Source organism: Acartia tonsa, chromosome 3 (assembly GCF_053477335.1).
Source record: "Acartia tonsa isolate MP-2025a chromosome 3, ASM5347733v1, whole genome shotgun sequence".
NCBI lineage: Eukaryota > Metazoa > Arthropoda > Copepoda > Calanoida > Acartiidae > Acartia > Acartia tonsa.
Genome location: NC_137262.1, coordinates 42,268,361 through 42,288,736, shown reverse-complemented (window position 1 = coordinate 42,288,736; position 20,376 = coordinate 42,268,361). Strand labels below are relative to the sequence as shown.

Below are 20,376 nucleotides of genomic sequence, written 5' to 3'. Positions count from 1 at the left end.
ATTAGGGAGGGGGCCACAGGCTCTTGAAAAAGTAAGGTTTTAATTTTTTATTTCTGTTCCCACTTACTCGTGCACATAGGCGGCTTACAGGATGACAGTAGTTGCGAAATTTCGGATTTTTTTTTAAAACTTGTTTTGTTCCCCCCTCTTATTTTTGTGCATCAACTGGTGTTTATACAAATGCGCCAATTTCAAATCCCCTACCTAAAATTTTTTTTTTTTTTTTTTTTTTATAATATTTTTATTAAAAACTCAAAATAAAAGTAGAAAGGCGGTTGACTTATCCACCTCCCACGTTAACAATACGTATAAGCTTCTAGGGGGCGTTGCCCCTAGTCTATCTTAAAATAAAAGCTATATTTTGTATAATTTTTTTCAATCAGGTGTTTGAACACGAACTGCATATAGCAAAAATATTTTTCTTTTTTAATTGTTATTCCAATAAGATAAAAGTTATACTTAAAAATTGTTTTAATAATTATCATTCTATTTTGCATTTTTAAATAAACACCAAAATCGACCAAAATATGCGTATATATTTCGTACTCACTTGCGTCATTTATATTTAAGATTTTATTTTCCCGTAACCGCTTACAGGATATTTTCAATTCCCCCTCCCCCCCCCCCTCTATTTTACTACCTCCTATAAATCGGGGGGGGGGGGCTTAATTACAGAGCTGGATGTTATTATGTTTTAACATTCTAAAAGCGAACGCGGTGAATATAATAAGAGTTGGCATTTAAACAGAGAAGATTAGGTTTTCGCCGAGACATATAGATAGAGAGGAAAATTATAAAAATAATAATTTTATATTTAGGTGAGAGTGTTAGTCGAGACCAATATAATAACTACGATAGAGAAATTGTATCAGGCAGAACAGCTAACAGTGGGGATACTAAAGGTAAATAGGAAATAAAATCAGATTTGTTTTTGTCCATTACATTATTAATTTTATACAAAGAAAAAAGGGGGTTGATACAAATGCGCCAAAATAAAACCCTCTATTCAAAAATCTTTTTTAATAAAACTCAAATTTAGAAGTATAGGGGAGGTGGAGGTATCCACTTTCCATTTAAAATACTTAAAGGCGTCTAGGGGACATGAACAATGGTTTTTATCTGAAAAATGAGTGTATTGTTATCGATAGGTATTTGCATATAATAAAACTAGATTCTTATTTAACGGGTGTTTTTAAGATAAAAAGGATGAGGATTGTTCTTCCATTTTTCGTATTATAAGAAAGTAAGCAGGTATTAGTGTACATTTTGGGTTTATTTGCGTCATTTATTTTTTCGAAATTTTTATAGGTTGACAGATTAGGAACAAAAATGAGAAAAGTAAAGGAGGGGTTAATAGCAGAATAAATAATATTATGTAATGGCCTAGGATTAAAAAGGGGGGAGAAAAGGAAGATGAAGACACATGAAAGGGGGGGGGGAGAACATAAAAAGAATCATACACAAAGGATGATTTTTTATTTTTATCTGATCGAATTTTTTATTTTAGAAGAATCGACGGCGTTCTTAGAAGGAAACAAGTAGTGGTCTTATTTGGAAGTAGCAATTCTGGCGAAGTACGGCAGAATGGAACAAGAAGGTAAGAAGAAGATTATCATAAAAAAGATTAAGGAATGACTTTGCTCACACTACATAAATAGGAAATTAGGACATTAGGGGGGGGGGGGGATTAGGACTTTAGAGAAAGGGTTGTGACGAGGGTAGCCCTCGGCCAGTAAAAACAGACAAAAATAGGAAATTGGGACATGGAGGGGGGGGGGGGGGCAGTGGGGTAGGATCTTAGCTAAAAAAGGTTTTTAGTGTGTAGCTCACGTTTAGTAGAGTCAAACAAAGGAAAAGGTTTTTCAGTAAAATTAAAAGGTAAAGTTTATAAAAAAGAGTAGGACACAGGGATATTAGCGTATGTGTACAGGTTCTGAATTATTAGTGAGGACAAATTTTACTAGTTTTTAGTCAAACGCATTTGAATAACATATTGTACTTGTTTTAGGACAAGGTCAGAGACATGATGAAGGTGACACAGGGAATGAGGGGTCACAAGCGGGAGATGGGACAAATCCGGCGGATACACAGAAAGATAGAGAGGAGCAACAGGCTCAAGGGATGTCGGAAAATCAAGCTTTGATCCAGTCACTACTGGATCAACTGCACAAGAAAATATCCAAGGTAGACGAACTCACTGCTATAGTGGAGTCAAGGCAAGTAGGACACAGTCAACACAGACAGGTGGAGCTAGGAGAAGGGTCGAGCACAGCTCCAACACCCAAGAGGTCACAACTGCAGGATTTTTTTGCGGGAACGTCTCAACCGGCGGCAGCTATGGGAAACAAAACGCAGCATCAGGAAGATATAAGACGTTATGGATCAAACTTGGATCAATATACTATGCCGCAGCCATGGCAAGCAAATGTAGAAGGAGATGGACTACATGGGTATCACCCGAAGGTTGGCGTGGGAGGCCAACCAACAAGCAGTGGTAGCAAGAGAAAGGCGGAATATCAAATTCAACGTGGGGAATTGGAAGAAAGTAGATTAGAGACGTACAAAATGGTAGGATGTCCTTCTTTGAGGATGGTGAAGGGACAAATTGCAGAATTCAAAACTCCAGGATTTTTGACAGCGACTCTCAGCGGACTACAACAAGAAAGGTTAACAAAATCGTTCAACATCAATATTTTGAATGCAGGATCAGCATCACATCTCCACTTTGCAAAGTACCAATTGTCAAAACTAGCAACAATGAAGGGCAGAATAGAGGATGCTACTCGAAGATTATTTTTTCTCGAGGTGCCAGCACATCTTAGGGAGTGCCTACACGCAGTAATGGATGACCTGTTGGGGGGGGTAGATCTTATTGAAGAATTGAATCACACACTCAACATGTTCTTTTGGCCCAAGGCCACACACAGCTCAGTGATGAAATTCATTACACAAGATCACAATGAAATGCTGACAGGCGAACGCAAAAAGCACTGGGAAGCGATAATCAAACAAGAGGAGGACAGAAAGGAGGAATATAGGAAGAACAACACAACAACCCCCACAAGCAAACAGGGTGGAAGGAAGTTTGAGGGAAAATGTTACATATGTAACAAAGAAAATCACATGGCGAGAGAGTGCCGATTCCGAAACCAAAACAATGGTAACGGAGGAACGGGGGGAGCGAGTTTTAGAGGACCAGGGAGGAACGGATCTGAGAGGTCAGGATCAGAAAATAATGCAAAATAGCTAGAGCAGACAGAATCACCTCAAACTAAAGAAACGTTGGATCCTCTCGCACAGGTGACACCTAAAGAGGTGATTCATAATATTCAACCACCAAAAGTTAACTATCTACCTGAATATATTTCTGTAGATGACTCTGATTTAGAATTTTCGGCTTTTTGTGAATCAATTATAAGAAAATTAGAAGATATGGGATTCGATTCAAATAATACTAAACTTCATTCTCCAGAATCCATCAGATTTTATAACCAGAACTGGGGGCCAGTGATAAAGTGATACATACCCTAACTCACGGACACAAACCTCAATGGGTGAAAAATACCCCCCCAGGTCCAATGTTCTTTCAAAATAATGCGTCTGCGAGACTGAATATGGATATCGTTAGAACTCAAGTTAAAGCCTGGGAAGAACTGGGAGCAGTAAAACAAGTGGCAACACGTCCAAAGATAGTAAGTCCACTTACATTATCTACAAAGACAGATACACAATCAGGCAAACTCAAACATAGAGTTTGCCTTGATCTGTCAAGATCAGTTAATCTGTATGTCAAAGAATCTAACGTGGTCATGGAAGATTTGTCGGCGGTGTTACCAAGGTTCGAATATTTTATTTTTTTCTTAGGGTCAATGAAACAGGGAGGAGATAGGTCGTGAAGAGCGGACTTTTTTATGTACAGATAAAACGAGAGTACAAAGACATAAAACAAATGGGGAATAAAACATGGTCCAGTGAGGGGAAACAGAGGGTTTTTTCGTAGTAGTTGGGAAAAATATGGCAGGTGTCTAAAACAAAACTTATATGGATAATATTTAACAATGAATAAACAAGGGTAATATTTTAAGCAACTAGTTTTTATTGTCAATGGGGTAAGACAAGAAAACAATTTTCAGAGAGCAAAACAGGAAAGGACTCAAAGACAAGACATATGCTTGCAAAAATAAATAATGGATAATTCATAAGAATTTTTCAGGATTCAACCCGGGTACTACATGGCGAGTGCGGATATCAAGAATATGTACTTGAATGTGAAGCTGGCAGAACAAGAACAGACTTATTTTGGATTCAGCATCACAGACACCAACGGTGAGACAATATTTTACATGATGACATCAATTCCGTTTGGTTACGCACCAGCAGCAGCGGAAATGGAAGATCTGATTAGGCCACTAAGAGTCACACTTCATAAATTATCAGTGGATATATCGTTTTACATAGACGATTCTTTAAATGTAGGAAGGTCAGTGACAAGATGTGGCAGTTTTTTCAAATTATCTTTAAATTTTTTGGGCAACAGTGGTTGGATCATGGCGGCAGAAAAATTAACAGCTCCAACCACTAAGATATATTATCTGGGATTTTTTATGGATTCCGTGTTGATGAGAGTGTTTGCATCAGAGGCCAAGATCGCCAATTTAATAGCAAATATTGATTTAATACTGGACAAGAATGAGAATATTCACAACAAACAAATGGCGGCAATTTTGGGGAGTTGCGCACATCTTTTAACCTCACACCACAATTATGTAAGAATAGCGACCAGGGCGTGTCAACATTTACTTGGACAAAGTGTGGAAAGCGGGGGATGGGATGGACATATGGATCTAAATGAACACACCCGTCAAGAATTAAACATTTGCAAAATCTATCTCAAACAGGGGAATGGAAATGCGATTAGGCGTATTAGGAAAGATTTTCACATAGTGCATCCTGCTCAAAGCACATATAGTACAGACCAATGGAACCCGAATGAATCAGAAGAATCGTTAATCAAAATGGTTAGCGATAGTTCCAGCACGCAGGCTTTTGTGTTCGAAGCGGATCAATTTAGGTTGGTCCGCGAATATCCATTCGACCTAAGTGAGGTTGAAAAAAGTTCCACGTTCAGGGAACTGGCAGCAGTAAGCCGGTTGTTCACACATGACACAAATTATATCAAAAGCATAAGGGGGGCCACATTGGTCTGGATAACAGACAGCCAAAGTCTGGTACATATATTGACAAAAGGGTCTCGGGTCCAAGAGCTACAGAAGATTATATTAAACATTGTAGACCAACAGATAAAATACGGTAAGCGTTATAAAAAACCTGACTGAAATTATAAGTTAAAACGTACATGAGCAAGGACACAAAATTAAGATGAAAAGGAGGATTAGGATCACACAGGGGATTCAAAGAATTATTAAGGTTACTATCAAAATCACGGACATGAAATAAGGATTGTTTTCCGACAGGCGTCTCAATATGGAAAGTTTTTTAATGAAATTAATGTTATTTTTATTTTCAGATATCAAGATATTCCCAGTATGGGCTAGCAGAAGTAACGTAAACCTGGCGATAGCGGATGCTGGATCAAAACCCATTCCGACTGATGAATGGCAACTGGCGGAGGAGGATTTCCAGAGGATAACACAGGCGTTGTCGGTAATACCGACGGTGGACGCCTTCGCCACAAAAACGAATACCAAGTGTGAAAAATATTTTTCTCGTATCCCGGAGGCATCAGCATGGGCCACAGATTTTTTCATACAAACATTACAACCTAAAGAGATATATTACTTGGTACCTCCGATAAAAGAGGTGACAAGAACATGGTTTGCACTGACCAATGTGCCTAATATTACAGCAGTGCTAGTGGTTCCAGCTTGGTATTCCGCAAGCTTTTATCCGTTGTTTAGAGAAAAAACATGTTTTAACAAGTTTATTGAAAAACATTTTGAATTTAAGGCCGCATTCCGAGATTCAGATCATACTATTTTCAATTCAGAGGCAAAATTCAATATGTTGGCGCTGCTGATTCGTACCTAAAATGTACTTTATTTTCATTGAGTCACTACAGTATTTAGTTCTGTATTTGAGTTTAATAGTGCGAGTATTAAACAAGGTAGAATATTAACATAAATTATCCTTTCTGTTTATTCACTAAATATTCTATAGAAGAAATAGTAAATACAAAAATTTTATATTAGGGAATTTAACACATGGCTAATACAATTAGGAAACGGGGGGACAGGGCATTAATTAAAAACAAAGGGTGGATTATTATGTATAAGATTAGGAATGAAGATTACTATGACAAGAAGGCATACAACTTTGGAGGGCCAAAAGGGTAAAGAAATTAGGATAAAAACTAGTTGAAGGACTTTTAGAGGCTATTTCTTTTTAAGAATATTTACTTTTGTTGTTATAGTATGTTTTATTTTTGTTCCAGCAGTGGTTTTTTTTTTCTTCATAATTTTTTCCGATAATAGTTTTCTTTTCATCAGACTGAAATTTAAAGACATTCTTTTCAACAAATTTAGAAAATTGTAATGAAAATTCATATATGTTTGTTTTTCAGAGAAAAATGAACGAGGGAATAGATCTTAAACGTTACAGTAGGAGCCGACAAGGGCACCCAAATGAAAGACAGAGTGGGAGAGATAAAGGGGAGTTGAGACAGCCTACAACATCAATGCTTAGAATGGACTTGGATGAGGGCAAACAACACCAAGCCAGGTAGGGATCAGAGGGCGGCAGATTGTGTAGGGAAATTTTTGTCAAAAACATTACAAGGATAATGACAGACAAAGTAGCGTAGTATTAAGGCAAAAATTGGGAAAACATCAAACCAATAAATGAGCAAGAAAAATTAATGTAGGGATTAGGGGGGAGCAGATTGGAAAGGGGAAAAAATTTGTTAAATATATTACAAGGACAAGGACAGACAGAGAAGCGTAGTTTTAAGACAAAATTTGGGAATCAAGGACAAACAGCGACATTCTAATAATAAAGGAGTAAGAAAAATACATGAGAAATTTTTTTTTTTTTTTTTTTTTATTTTTTTTATTTTTTTTTTTTTTTTTTTTTTTTTTTTTTTTTTAGAATTATGCTACATGGGCGAGCGCAAGGAACTACGACACATCACAACAGAGTGATTCGTGATTATCAAGAATATATGATGAGAAGAAGAATCCCCACCAACAGTGTGTCGGAACAATTATTATTAGAATACTTAACAGAATTACAGGAATTGAAGAAACCACATGGTTTTTGTACGCAGGTGAAAGGATCCATAAAATCCATGTTGGCCATGTTACAAGTGCCAGAGTCGACGTGGTCATTAAGTTGCCAAAGAATGTGCGATGCGTTAATCAGAGTTTCAGCGGAATACAGGACAAGGATGTTTCGAGGCAGGATATAGTATAGAAAAGGACAAGTTCCATAACGTTTTTTAAAATGGTTAATGAGCAGGAGAGAAGGACAGATTATATAACGAGCTTTGGCGACAAATAACTGCATTTCAGTAAGCTAACACAAACTACGTAGTACAATTAAAGGAAGTTGGGGTAAAGAGTTATTTTTTTTTGCTTTTTCTTTTTCTTTTCTTTACTATATATATACAAAGGTGATCCTTTGCCAGCAAGTGTCATACAGAAGATAGTTCGGAGAATCTTATCTGTGGCTGAAAAACCGGAGGATATTCCACAAATACCGGCGGATGGAATGAGAGTGGCACTCATGCTTGTGCTGCAGTACTATTTGATGGCAAGAATTACGGACCTTATACAGTTGGAGGCGAGAGATATAGCTTTAGTGGATTTGGACGGAGAACGGGCAGTAGAAGTTAAATTCAGACGGATGAAAAACGACCAAACAGCGACAGGACAAATTAGTCACATTTTAGCGGAAGGTGGAGAGGCTTGTCCATATTTGTTGGTTCAGACGTATTACGCAAGAATGGGTTTCTGGCTATATGACGAGGAACACAATGATACCAACGCACTATTTCCACGATTGAGATTGTTGCCAGGCACCAGAATACAGGTATCGGATGGGACCTTTGCAGTCAGCGTTTCAACGCTTCTGGATGATATCAAGGCCGCTTGCGCAGGGGTTGGTTATGAAGGAAGAGTGACAGGGAAGTCAGCCAAAATAAGTGGAGTGTCTGACGGCTTCAAAGCAGGAATGACAGATGCGGAGGCGAGAGACAAAGGAAGATGGGTCGGACTCGAAACGGCGCAAGCTTACAGACGGGTTTCAGATTCGTATAGGAAAAAACTGGCGGGATACACTTCAATACAAAGAGCGGCAGACCGCGATAGGAAACAGTTGGCGACAAACGCGGCCGTGGAACCAAAGATAGTGGAACTATGGTGGCTGGCGAAAGACACAAAGGTTAACGAAGAAGGAGTGGAGGTAGAACAGGTGGTGGAAACTACGATGGCAATCGGCTAAAAAATATCAGAAGCAACAAACGGGTTATAAAATTCTATTCATAAATTGTAACTTGATGAGATGGTCGCAAATTTCATAGAAAATATAATTGTGGCGAGAAATAGCGTTGTTTAATTATAAATATAAATATAAAGGACAGGTATAAATGATAAAATAAAAAGTAGCGGACGGGGTTAATGCACATAAATTTAACAAGACGGCAACCACGACAGCATAAAAAGGAGCGGGTAAATCGTCCTAGTCCGATTCGAACGTTTATCTAACCGAATTTTTGTAAAAAAAGAACAAATAACAAGGACAGTTTAGGTTAGATAAACATAACGAATTTCTTTGCATTTTCTCCTTACTCTTTTGTACCGAATGCACCCAATAAACTACCCATTAAAAAATTAAGCTGTAGTAGGGAGAGAATATAGAGGAATTCGTAGTAGATTGGAATGTAAAGGATTTTTTCATGTGCGGCTTAGCCGGGAGATTGAACGCGTGTTTTTGGTGTAAGAATCTGGAGCCGAAAAGTCAAGCAATTTATGACTTTTAATGCCATTGGTCAAACTATTATAGTCTTTTACTTGATTGGGTGGAATTTTTATAATCCTTTAACTTGATTGGTCGCCTTGCATATGTCCTGAACGCAGTTGCCAGGGGTTATTAAAAATGTACAATTCTTAATATCATTAATTTTTTTTAGCATTTTTGTATATTCTTAACAATTTATATTAATGACCAGATTTCTGAAAAATAAATTATGAAATCAAAAAATGAATTATGCTTTATCGGCCACCTTGTTACAGACAGGGTCATGTAAAATGTAAACATTCCTTTCACCTGCTAGCTAGCTTGCACTAGCCTTGACTATACACACACCCCAAGTCACACCCCCGCATGCCTGGCTAGCCTGTCACACCCGCACCAAGTCACACCCCCGCATCACTGGCTAGCCTGTCACACACACTCACACACCACCCAGCCTAGCCCAGTGTTGCAGCTTAGCTCAGCTGGTTTATTGCTTTCAACCAGTTAACTAATTTTATTGTGTTTATTTACGTCAAAATATTACAAGTTATTATCATAATTGTTTTGACATGATGACAACAAATATGACTATTTAATGTTTATTAAAGTAGAAAATTATGTTTTCAATATCCAGTGCCTTTATTTGCATTTTTAAAGTAAGAAAATGCCTAGCTCCTTTATGAACAGAAAGAAAAATATGACTGAATTACAAATAATTATCAAATATCCTTAACAAGAAACATTGACAATAATATATATTTAGTAGATTTTAAACCTAATATCCTCTGTTTTTGTAACAATGAAATACGTTTTATGCTATAAAAGTTTAAAAATTAAGTAAAAATTATTAAATTATATAAAAAATGATAGAATTCGATTGGGGACACAGGACGTCCAAGCCTTTTATCTTGAGGGAGGTGTAATGAGGGGTTTCAAAGGTTTTTTTTGGGTATAAAATGTGGGTTTTTAAAGTTTGAAGGGTGTGTAAATACGATCCCTTTACCCCACTAATTCGACGTCTTTGGATTAGGAATTTAGGATACTATAATATTATTCTAAAATAAAAGGAACTTAATACTGCTTAATACATAAAAAAAACACTGTAGTTTTGTATAACTTTGTAAGATTATTATTTTTTCTTCTCCAATTAAAAAATATCTGATGTTTTATGTTCTAAATCTTCCTAAAAGCTAAAAAGTGATAGGTTTTTGTGTTTAAGTTGCTTTACTTAATAGTTAATCCTCTTTATTTTCATGTTAAGATTACTTAAAACAGCCATTCTTAACGGTTCTGTTTTATTAAGTGTTGAATATCTACCTGAAGCTATTACAGGCTTCTAAATACGTACATATTTGTTAACTTTTATTAACTTTGTAATGCCAAAGAAAAAAATAAGATTAATTTTTTTTTCTCAAAATACAGGGGGGTACATTTTTCTTATTCCCCCCCCCCCCCCCACCTCCCATCCCGTATAAATCAAGTTAAGATTTTAGATGAAAACCTATTTCTATATTATAGATTGGGGAAAAAATTCATTTTAGTTGGTAAATATGCCTCCTGACTAAAAAATCTTCTGTACAACAAAAAAATAAATGTGAAATAATAACTCATGCATTACAATTTTCAGGCATAATGAAAAAAATGTATCGAGCTTGACCACCTGACAAGGCGCCTGACAGAACCACAATAGAATAGAAACTTAGCTAGCTAGCACACATAAATATATGCCTGTAGTAGAAGTACAACGCGGAACTGCTAGTAGTAAAGACAATCATGACTGTAAACAAGACGGATATTGTAGTGTCGGAGGGGGGAGATATTATTCACGGAGGACTGCATCCTCCTGGCGCACACATACATGAACTGGACCTCAATCATGCCTCTATACCTTCACTGTCCTCTATTGTGACAGAGCCTAATCAAGTAATATTTTTTTAAGGTTTTTAAAGTTAGACGGCATAAAAAAAATATAGGTTTTCTTAGTTTTGACTTGATTTTTAAAAAAATCAAGAAAATATGGATGTTTTTTTCCGAATCTCAGAGTTCAGTACATATAAGAGAAAAAAAAAACGAGCTGGTGATATGTTTTTGTAACTTTTTGGTGTACCTAGATATTTAATTTTAAAATTTTCAGCAAGTCGTGATGATGTCGAATGGTCAGCATGTTGTTATCACAAGTGAAGCTGGGATTATAAATGGAAACCTCATTCAAATACAGGAATACCTAGTTATATTTTATTTTTTTTCTGATATAAAATGTATAAGGCAATTCCTTAAAAACACATGAAAAATAAGTTAGTCAATGTTTATTATTGTGTCCATCTCCCACCCCCCTTCTCTCCTCTTAAAAAGGCAACAGCTAAGAATATACCTACAAAATTATTTTAAAGTGTGTTACCTTTTTTTATGTTTTATTATTATTTGGCCACAACTTGGTCAAAAATGCTCGCAAATCAGACCTTTTTCGACTAAAGATACTCAAATGGTTCCTTTACAAGCCCAATCAACCAGTTTTAAGATATCTTTATATTTCAAGAAAAATTTATGAAAATACTAAAAAACAGCAAATTTGGGTGTTACCTTTTATATGCACAGATACCATAAAATCAACAGAAAAAATACTTATTTTTACTTTTCTGTCATTTTTAAAGTTTGATTCTGTTAAATTGGCTATTCATGAAGGGATTTATGCATTGAAATATACTGAAACATAATATTGGGCAGAAATTAATGTATTTCAAAGAAAGAAAATTTTGAAAATAAGAAATTTGACCTCTACCACTTCAGAGGACAGCTGCCAACCTTCAGTTGACAGGATATAGTTAAATACTTGTTAGCAATAATAATTAGCTCAAAAAGTAAAACAAAAAGTTTTTTAATATGGGAAAAAAATGATAATCTAAATCTTAATTTTGGGGATGATGATCTAAAGGACGCTCTTACTAGTGGTGATGATGACCCAGATGGTATCCAAGTTCATGAGCGTTATGACAACTCATCTATTGAACTATGGTCCAATTTTTGCATTTGTAGCAGCCTCCAAATAAAAGTTGTAACAAGAAATATAACCATTTTTAAAAACTACTATATTTACCTTATGAATTGGAGAATTTAAAAACCATGATTGTATGTTTTGGGATTTCTCTTGATTGGAGAATGCTACAAATACAAAAATCGAACCATAGTTTAATAGATAAGTTGTCATAATGCTCATGTATTTGGATACCATCTGGGTCATCATCACCAACAGCAAGAGCGTCTTTTAGATTATCATCCCCAAAATTACGATTTAGATTATCATTTTTTTTGCCATATTAAAAAACTTTTTGTTTTACTTTTTGGACTAATTATTATTGCTAACAAGTATTTAACTATATCCTGTCAACTGGAGGTTGGCAGCTGTCCTCTAAAGTGGTAGAGGTCAAATTTCTTATTTTCAAAATTTTCTTTCTTTGAAATACATTAATTTCTGCCCAATATTATGTTTCAGTATAATCAATGCATAAAACCCTTCAAGAATAGCCAATTTAACAGAATCATACTTTAAAAATAACAGAAAAGTAAAAATAAGTATTTTTTCTGTTGATTTTATGGTATCTGTGCATATAAAAGGTAACACCCAAATTTGCCGTTTTTTAGTATTTTCATCAAGTTTCCTTGAAATATAAAGATATCTTAAAACTGATTGATTGGGCTTGTAAAGGAACCATTTGAGTATCTTCGGTCGAAAAAGGTCTGATTTGTGAGCATTTTTGACCAAGTTGTGGCCAATTAATAATAAAACATAAAAAAAAGGTAACACACTTTAAATACATTACATATGAATTAAATGAAAAGATTTTTCAGTTTTAAGTTAAATATCAGTTATGCTTTTTCATCTGAATCTTAAAATATATCTAAGTATCTTTCTCCCAGGGTGAAGACAATCAGACATATTTACTTCAATCAACACCGGGCAAAATTGAACCTGAAGATCTTAGCTTCACTAGCGCCGAACAAGGCATCGACCTGGAGGCTGGAGCACAAGCCATCCAGGCCAGCGCGGCTACAGCTGTTCAAAACGTGCTCAGATCTTTGAAAGAATCAGACAAATCAATCCTGAATCAAATCCTGCCACCCCATATTCTAGTTGATAATGGTCCAACTCTTAATACAACTCCTAGTAGAGCTATGTCTCTGAGCAGTGACATGGTTATCGAAGAATCTTCTGTAAGATCTGACAGTTCCGGCTTGGAAGACTTGCCTGACACACTGACAACGTTCAATACACAAACTCCACGCAAACCTAGTCGTAGTGCCGACCCCTCAAGGGTTAATATTGCTAAACAATTTTCTCCATTTGGATTTCATTGCACTTTAGAAGCCCCAACAGCCCAATGGGTGCGAAAAGATGAGGATCGCTGCACTTATCTAAACAAAGGCCAATTTTACGGCATAACTCTGGAATACAGACCCAATCCAACAGAGCCACTACCAGGAAACATGACTGAGGTCAAAAGTATGGTCATGCTTGTCTTTAGGGACGCCAAGAAGCCAGAGGACGAGCTAAATGCCTGGTCATTCTGGCACAGCCGCCAACCAAGCGGCAAACAACGAATTCTGGATGCTGAAACAAATCACATCCCCGACGATTGTGGCATCGTAAGGATCGAAGATGTATCTTACAATGCTATCAGTGTGTATTGGAATCCATCTAAAGCCGCTTTCATTTCTGTTGCCATTCAATGTTTGTCCACGGATTTTTCTCTGCAGAAGGGAGTGAAAGGTCTGCCCATGCACCTGCAAGTTGACACGTATGTGAGGAATCCTGCGGATGGAGAGTATGATATTGTACACAGGGCTTATTGTCAGGTAAATATTCTCTAAAATATATCAAAAAGATTTCTAGAAGCGCTAGGGATGGCAATCCGTCAAATTTTTTGACCGAATTCGTATTCTTAAAAGAATCCGTTAAAAAAAATGGCGGATTCCCGCGAATTCCGGATTCCAGATTCGGATTCCGGATATTAGCAATATTTTAAAAGGCCTTTTTAAAAAATTTAAGTGCTACATACATATGTCCTAAAAATTAATTTTTTTGGTGTTCTCTCTAATTCATTTCCGAAAATCAAACCATGAAATTTTTAAAGATATTATGTATAATGATGATAATCTTTGCCTTAAAAAGGGGGAGTTGAAAGAAAAAACTCAAGACGCTATTTTTAGCCTACCAATCAAGAATCCGAATCCGCTATTAAAAAACGGATTCCGAATTTGGATTCAAAAATTGGCCAAACATTGGCCGGATTCCGGATCCCGGATTCGGATACGGATTGCCAACCCTAAAAAGCGCAGTTATTGATTAACTTAGTGTCTCTTGCTTTTATCAACGGCAATATGTCTGTTACTTATTATAAAAAATATATATACTTTATTTATTTTTATTATCTTGTCATTTTGGAAGCGCTAGTTTATAACATACTTGTTCTTTTATTAAAATAAATCAACTAACATGCCAAATTTAGTGTTCTACTCCTGTTTTAAAGTCTAAAGACACATACTATTACGGAAAACAAGCAGAAATACCACCATCTTGTTTATCAAATATTGAGAAATGTATTTTTTTCAGTTGAAGGTGTTTTGTGATAAAGGTGCTGAAAGAAAATTTAGACAAGAAGAACGACGAGCTTCAAGAAAGGTAAGATATCTGAATTTGACTATTTAATATACGTTTACCTATCCTTTTATGTCTTTATAGAAATAGGTAATACCTATTTGCCTTAGGTTTTACCTTTTTATTTGACTTTAGGTACACCTAAAGCATTTTTTCCCGGCTAAAAGCATTTGAAATTAGTTTCAATTGTTCTATGCAGTATTATTTGAATGTCTATCTTTGACAAACTTGTCGAACTTAGGGATTATACCTATTAACCTGTAATCTAATTCAGGTGGCTGCGGGCGGACAACGAGTTTTAGACATGTACCACCAGTGCCAAGAAAGATCTGAATTCTACTCCATGGTTGACCTATCCCGCCTCCCTGTCTTGTTCACGCCAGACCCAGAGTCTTGTCCCTCGCCCGGCCTAGTTACCCATCAGACCGGTGGTTTTGGATCTTCTATTGTTAGCAGCGTCGGCGGCGGCGGAAGTGTTATAGGTTCGAGCACGGCTGTTAAGCAGATTACGGATGTGGGAAGGCGGAAGGCGTATCCGCCGTCGGATACACGGATGGTTGTGTATGTACGACAGGAGAATGAAGAGATTTATACTCCTCTACATCTTGTTCCTCCTACAGTTACAGGTAGAAAGAAGAAATCGGTATTTTTCCTTAAAGTGCTTTTTCAATCACAGAAAACCCTACTCCGATCTATATTTTAACATAAATTGTTAAGTATGGGGCGGGGGGGGGGGGCTTTGTTCATTGTCTTATCCCTTAAGATCCCTGGATAGTTTATCTAAACAAAAAAACTTACTTGCTTCCAATTTAGAAATATTATAAGTTATTTTATTGGCGGTTAAACTTGGGTCAAAATGGTTTTCTCTTAATGAAAACTAGTTAAGGCTTATTTTCTATTTCGATATTTATCTATGAATCATCTTTGTTGAATGCAGTGACCGAACTTCTATGAACCTCAATAGGTACACATTTAAAAGATATAGAATTATTTTTTTTTGTTAGGTTTGGCCCGAGCCATCGAGAGTAAATACAACGTATCCGCGACAGCTATCCGCTACCTGTACAGAAGAAATCATAAAGGAATCATTGCAAAGTTGGACGACGATTTACTCAAATTTTATTGCAACGAAGACACTTTTTTGATGCAGGTATGATTTTCAGTTGAAATACTTATGTCTTGGGCTGGTTTTAGCTAGTTTTTTTTGGCAAAATATCTCCTTTTTAGCTTGTTACTTAAATAATTGAAAGGCATAGGTATTAAGTTTAAAACGATAAAGAGTAAAATTGTGTTTCTTTTGCCTAATAGATAAAAACATAGTTTTTATCAAAAAAAGTTATTTCTTTTCTTTAAAGTATAGAATAACCTCTTTCGTGAATATCTCTTTTAACTAGAAAAAAACCTACTAGTTTAGGTTTTTGATTTGTACTTTATACATTTACATAACTTAATTATTAATTTATGAACTTTCTATATTATGTTACTTATATTAAAATATTTCTATTGACAAAATATTTAATCAAATTCCATAAATATCTAATTAAATTACAAAGAAATTTACCTTAGAATTTAGCTCGTTTTATAAAGACTGATCATAACATAACATTTTGATTAAATTTGAGTTTTTATGGGACATATTTTTTTGGTTTTTTAAAATAGATACTATCACTAATATGAATGTAGTTGGTTTTACAAAAAGTAAATAATAAAGTATTTACCTACTAGGTATTGTGTTATATAATTGAACAACAACGTATCACTTTAAAGAATATGTTTGTTTAAATATGGCATACTTACGAACACAGTAATAGTGTCTGACTGATTATGAAGTAACAAAAAAAATTAGCCAATAAGAGGCCACTATAACTTTTACCATTGGTCAATAACGGCCTCTCATTGGCTAATTTTTTTTGTTACGTCATAATCAGTCAGACACTATTACTGTGTTCCATACTTACCATATTTATATACCTAGCCAAAATAAAAATAAAAACATATTAGAGTTTTTACACTAAATTGCTATCTAATATTTTTCTGTTATTTCTCACTTTGATGAACAGGCATAATTTTTTATTTTATGGTGTGTTAAAATTTTTTTCTTTATTTTAGGTAACCGCCATAGAACTTGAGGGCATAGAAGGACAAGATAGTATAATGTACGACATTACTCTCTGTGAAGTTGTAGAATAATCACAAAGTATGACAAATTCAAATGAGCTAAGGACAACATAATACATGTGGCAATATATTGTAATAAACAGGGCGACCACTGCATACTATATATACTATTTATACTATATAGGATCAATTTGGATACTATATCATACTATATGACCAAAATTTACTATATATACTATATATACAGGGCGACCACTGCATACTATATATACTATTTATACTATATAGGATGAATTTGGATACTATATCATACTATATGACCAAAATTTACTATATATACTATATATTATTACCTTTACTTGACCAAAATTTACTATATATACTATATAATATTACATTTATATAACAAAAAACGAATATTGTCAGTTTTGTGACAACGCCTCTTAAGGAGCGTTTTGTCTTATTTTCATAGTAGGTCTTCTCCTATTTCTAGGATACGACAAAAATGCATTAAGCTCTAGGTCAGTAAAAAAAAGATGACGAAAATCCTTTAAAATATATTTTTATTTGTGATTATGATTTAAATATCAGTTATTTTTCATAGAATTAACTTAAGGGTGAAGGGGAAGTTTTACCACTTTCGCTTACTCCGTGATTATTAGGCTAGGTATTAATGTGAGTCTACAGGTTATTTGGGATAAAAGTTTACTTTTGGGTAGTAGTTAACTTATATTTAATAATTTTTTTGGTAAGTTTCCAGGTTCAGGTGCTGCAGGCTAAAAGGTGGTTTCTGGACAGGTAAAAAATTGTAAAATTTATAGATCAACTTATTAAACAGAATATGCATCTTTCAGGATGTTATTAACAAATCTGAAGAAAAAAATTAAAATTGGCCTCCAAGTTCTGGTCCTGCAGGCCACCAGGTCCACTCTGGACTGGTAAAAATTCAACCTATATAAAACAGAATATGTATCTTTTTGGATGTTATTAACATATCTGAAAAAAAATGAAAATTAGCCCCCAGGGTCAAGCCCTGCAGGCCTCCAGGTCCACTCTGGACAGGTAAAAAATCAAATTTCTAATTTTAAGTGTTAGAGGTCAACTTATAAAACAGAAAATGTATTTTTTGGATCTTATTAACATATCTGAAGAAAATATATAAATCGACCTCCAATTTCAGGTCCTGCATTCCTTTAGGTCCACTCTGAACAGGTAAACAATCATATTTCTTATATGAAGAGTTAGAGGTCCATTTAAATAACAGAATATGCATTTACTTGGATAATATTAACATATCGGGATCCAAGTTCAGGTTCATTCAGGACAGGTAAAAGACTCCAATTTCTTATTTGAAGAGTTCAAGTTCAGGCTTACAGGTTTTCTCTGGACAGAGTCTACATGGAAGCCCGCAGCACCTGGACCTGGAGGTCAATTGTATTTTTTCTTTAGATATGTAAATAACATCTAAAAAGATGCTTATGGTGTTTTATAAACTAACCCCTAACTTCAAAAATAAGAAATTTTGATTTTTACCTGTCTAGAGTCCACCTGGAGGCCTGCAGCACAAAACCTGGAGGTCGGTTGTCATTTTTTCTTTAAACATATAAATAGCATCTATAAAGATGCTTATGTTGTTTAATAAACCTCTAACTCCTTAAATTAAAAATTTTTATCTAAACCTGAAGGCCAATTTTATTTTTTCCTTTAAATATATAAAGAACATCTAAATATAAGCTCATTTTTTAAAACAAATATACCATTAACTGTTCAATTGAGTGAAGTTTGATTTTTACCTGTCCAGAGTCTGTAGGACTATAACTTAGAGGTCGATTTTAATTTTTTTCTTCAGTTATGTCGGTTAATCCAAAAAGATGCATATTCTTTTTTATAAGTTGACCTCTAACTCTTCAAATAAGGAATTTAAATTTTTTACCTGTCCAGAGTGGACATGGAGGCCTACAGGACCAGAACTTGGAGGCCGATTTAAATTTTTTCTTTAGATGTGTTAATAGCATTCTAAAAGATGCATATTCTGTTTTATTAGTTGGCCTCTAACTCTTCAAATAAAAAAAATATCTATAACCTGTCCAGAGTAGACCTGGAGGCCTGCAAGACCAGAACTTGGAGGCCTATTTTAATTTTTTCTTTATTTATGTTAATAACATCCAAAAAGATGCATATTTTGTTTTATAAGTTGATCTCTAACTCTTCAAAAAGAAATTTAATTTTTTTTACTTGTCCAGAAACCACCTTCCAGCTAGCCTGCAGCACCTGAACCTGAGACCTATCCAAATAATTATGTGAAATACTAACCAAAAGTAAACTTTTATCCTAAATAACCTATAGTCTCACATTAATACCTAGCCTAATAATCACAGAGTAAGCCCCTTAAATGTGAAATTGCTTTGATAACAGCTATGCTTTTAGTTATTATTGATGATGTTTATAAACCCCGAACAAACATATTATGCAAATCTGAATTTTCAAAATAGCCGCTTTATTATTCATTTAGGATGATTTTACAATAAATATGAATGTAGATGCCTCTTTTGGTTACAAAATTCCACTGTTATTTTTTAATTAATCAGCACCAATAAAGCACAAGATCTCAAAAACAGCATTTGGGGGCAATACTGGTGAACAAATATATTATGCAAATCCAAAACAAAGCAACAAAAAAAAGATTTTTTGGCACTTTTCTCCTCTTTTAAAGATTGATTATGATAAAAGAATATTTTTTTAAGGGATTTATGCATTAATTATTATGAAATATAGTATAAGGTAGAAATTAATGATTTTTCTAAATTAGAAATGATTGAAAAAAATAAATTCGATCCCTATCACTTTAGAAGACAGCTGCTGACCCCCAGTCTTATGGATGAACCTAAATACATGTTAAAGATAAAAATTACCCTGAAAAGTATACAAAAATGTTTTTTTATGTGTTAAAAAAATTCATTTTAAAATCTTTATTTTGAGGATGATGACCTTTCAGATGCTCCTGTTGGTGGTGATGGTGAGCCAAAAGTTATCTAAGTACATGCCCATTACAACAACTTGTCTATTAACCTATGTACCATTTTTTGTAGTCATAGCAGCCTCCAATGGAGCCTTCCGACAAGAAATATAACCATCTTCTAAAAACTACAATATTCACCTTATGAATTGAAGCAAATAAAATTGCAATTCTTTTCTTTTTTAATAATGCTGGGCTGGAGGATGCTATAACTACAAAAATTGGATCATAGTTTAATATATAAGTTGTCATCATGGACATGCACTTTGATAACAATTGGCTCACCATCACCACCAATAGGGGCATCTTAAAGGTCATCATCCTCAAAATCAAGATTTTAAAATAGATTTTTTCAACACACCAAAAAACATTTTTGTATAATTTTCAGGGTAATTTTTATCTTTAACATGTATTTAGGTTCATCCATAAGACTGGGGGTCAGCAGCTGTCTTCTAAAGTGATAGGGATCGAATTTATTTTTTTCAATCATTTCTTATTTAGAAAAATCATTAATTTCTACCTTATACTATATTTCATAATAATTAATGCATAATCCCTTAAAAAATTATTATTTTATCATAATCAATCTTTAAAAGAGGAGAAAAGTGCCAAAAAACCT

At 34.7% G+C, this 20,376-nt stretch overlaps 1 protein-coding gene across 1 annotated transcript; it reads left to right on the top strand.

The window, feature by feature from the left end:
• The first annotated feature begins 10,576 nt into the window (after nucleotides 1-10,576).
• Nucleotides 10,577-16,900, top strand: LOC145314237 (protein grainyhead-like). Its single transcript, XM_080154070.1, has 7 exons — nucleotides 10,577-10,893; nucleotides 11,105-11,189; nucleotides 12,887-13,821; nucleotides 14,579-14,647; nucleotides 14,898-15,249; nucleotides 15,628-15,773; nucleotides 16,733-16,900. The coding sequence occupies exons 1-7, from the start codon at nucleotides 10,744-10,746 to the stop codon at nucleotides 16,811-16,813; spliced, it is 1,818 nt and encodes a 605-aa protein (XP_080010196.1). The 5' UTR covers nucleotides 10,577-10,743; the 3' UTR covers nucleotides 16,814-16,900.
• Nucleotides 16,901-20,376: the final 3,476 nt, after the last annotated feature.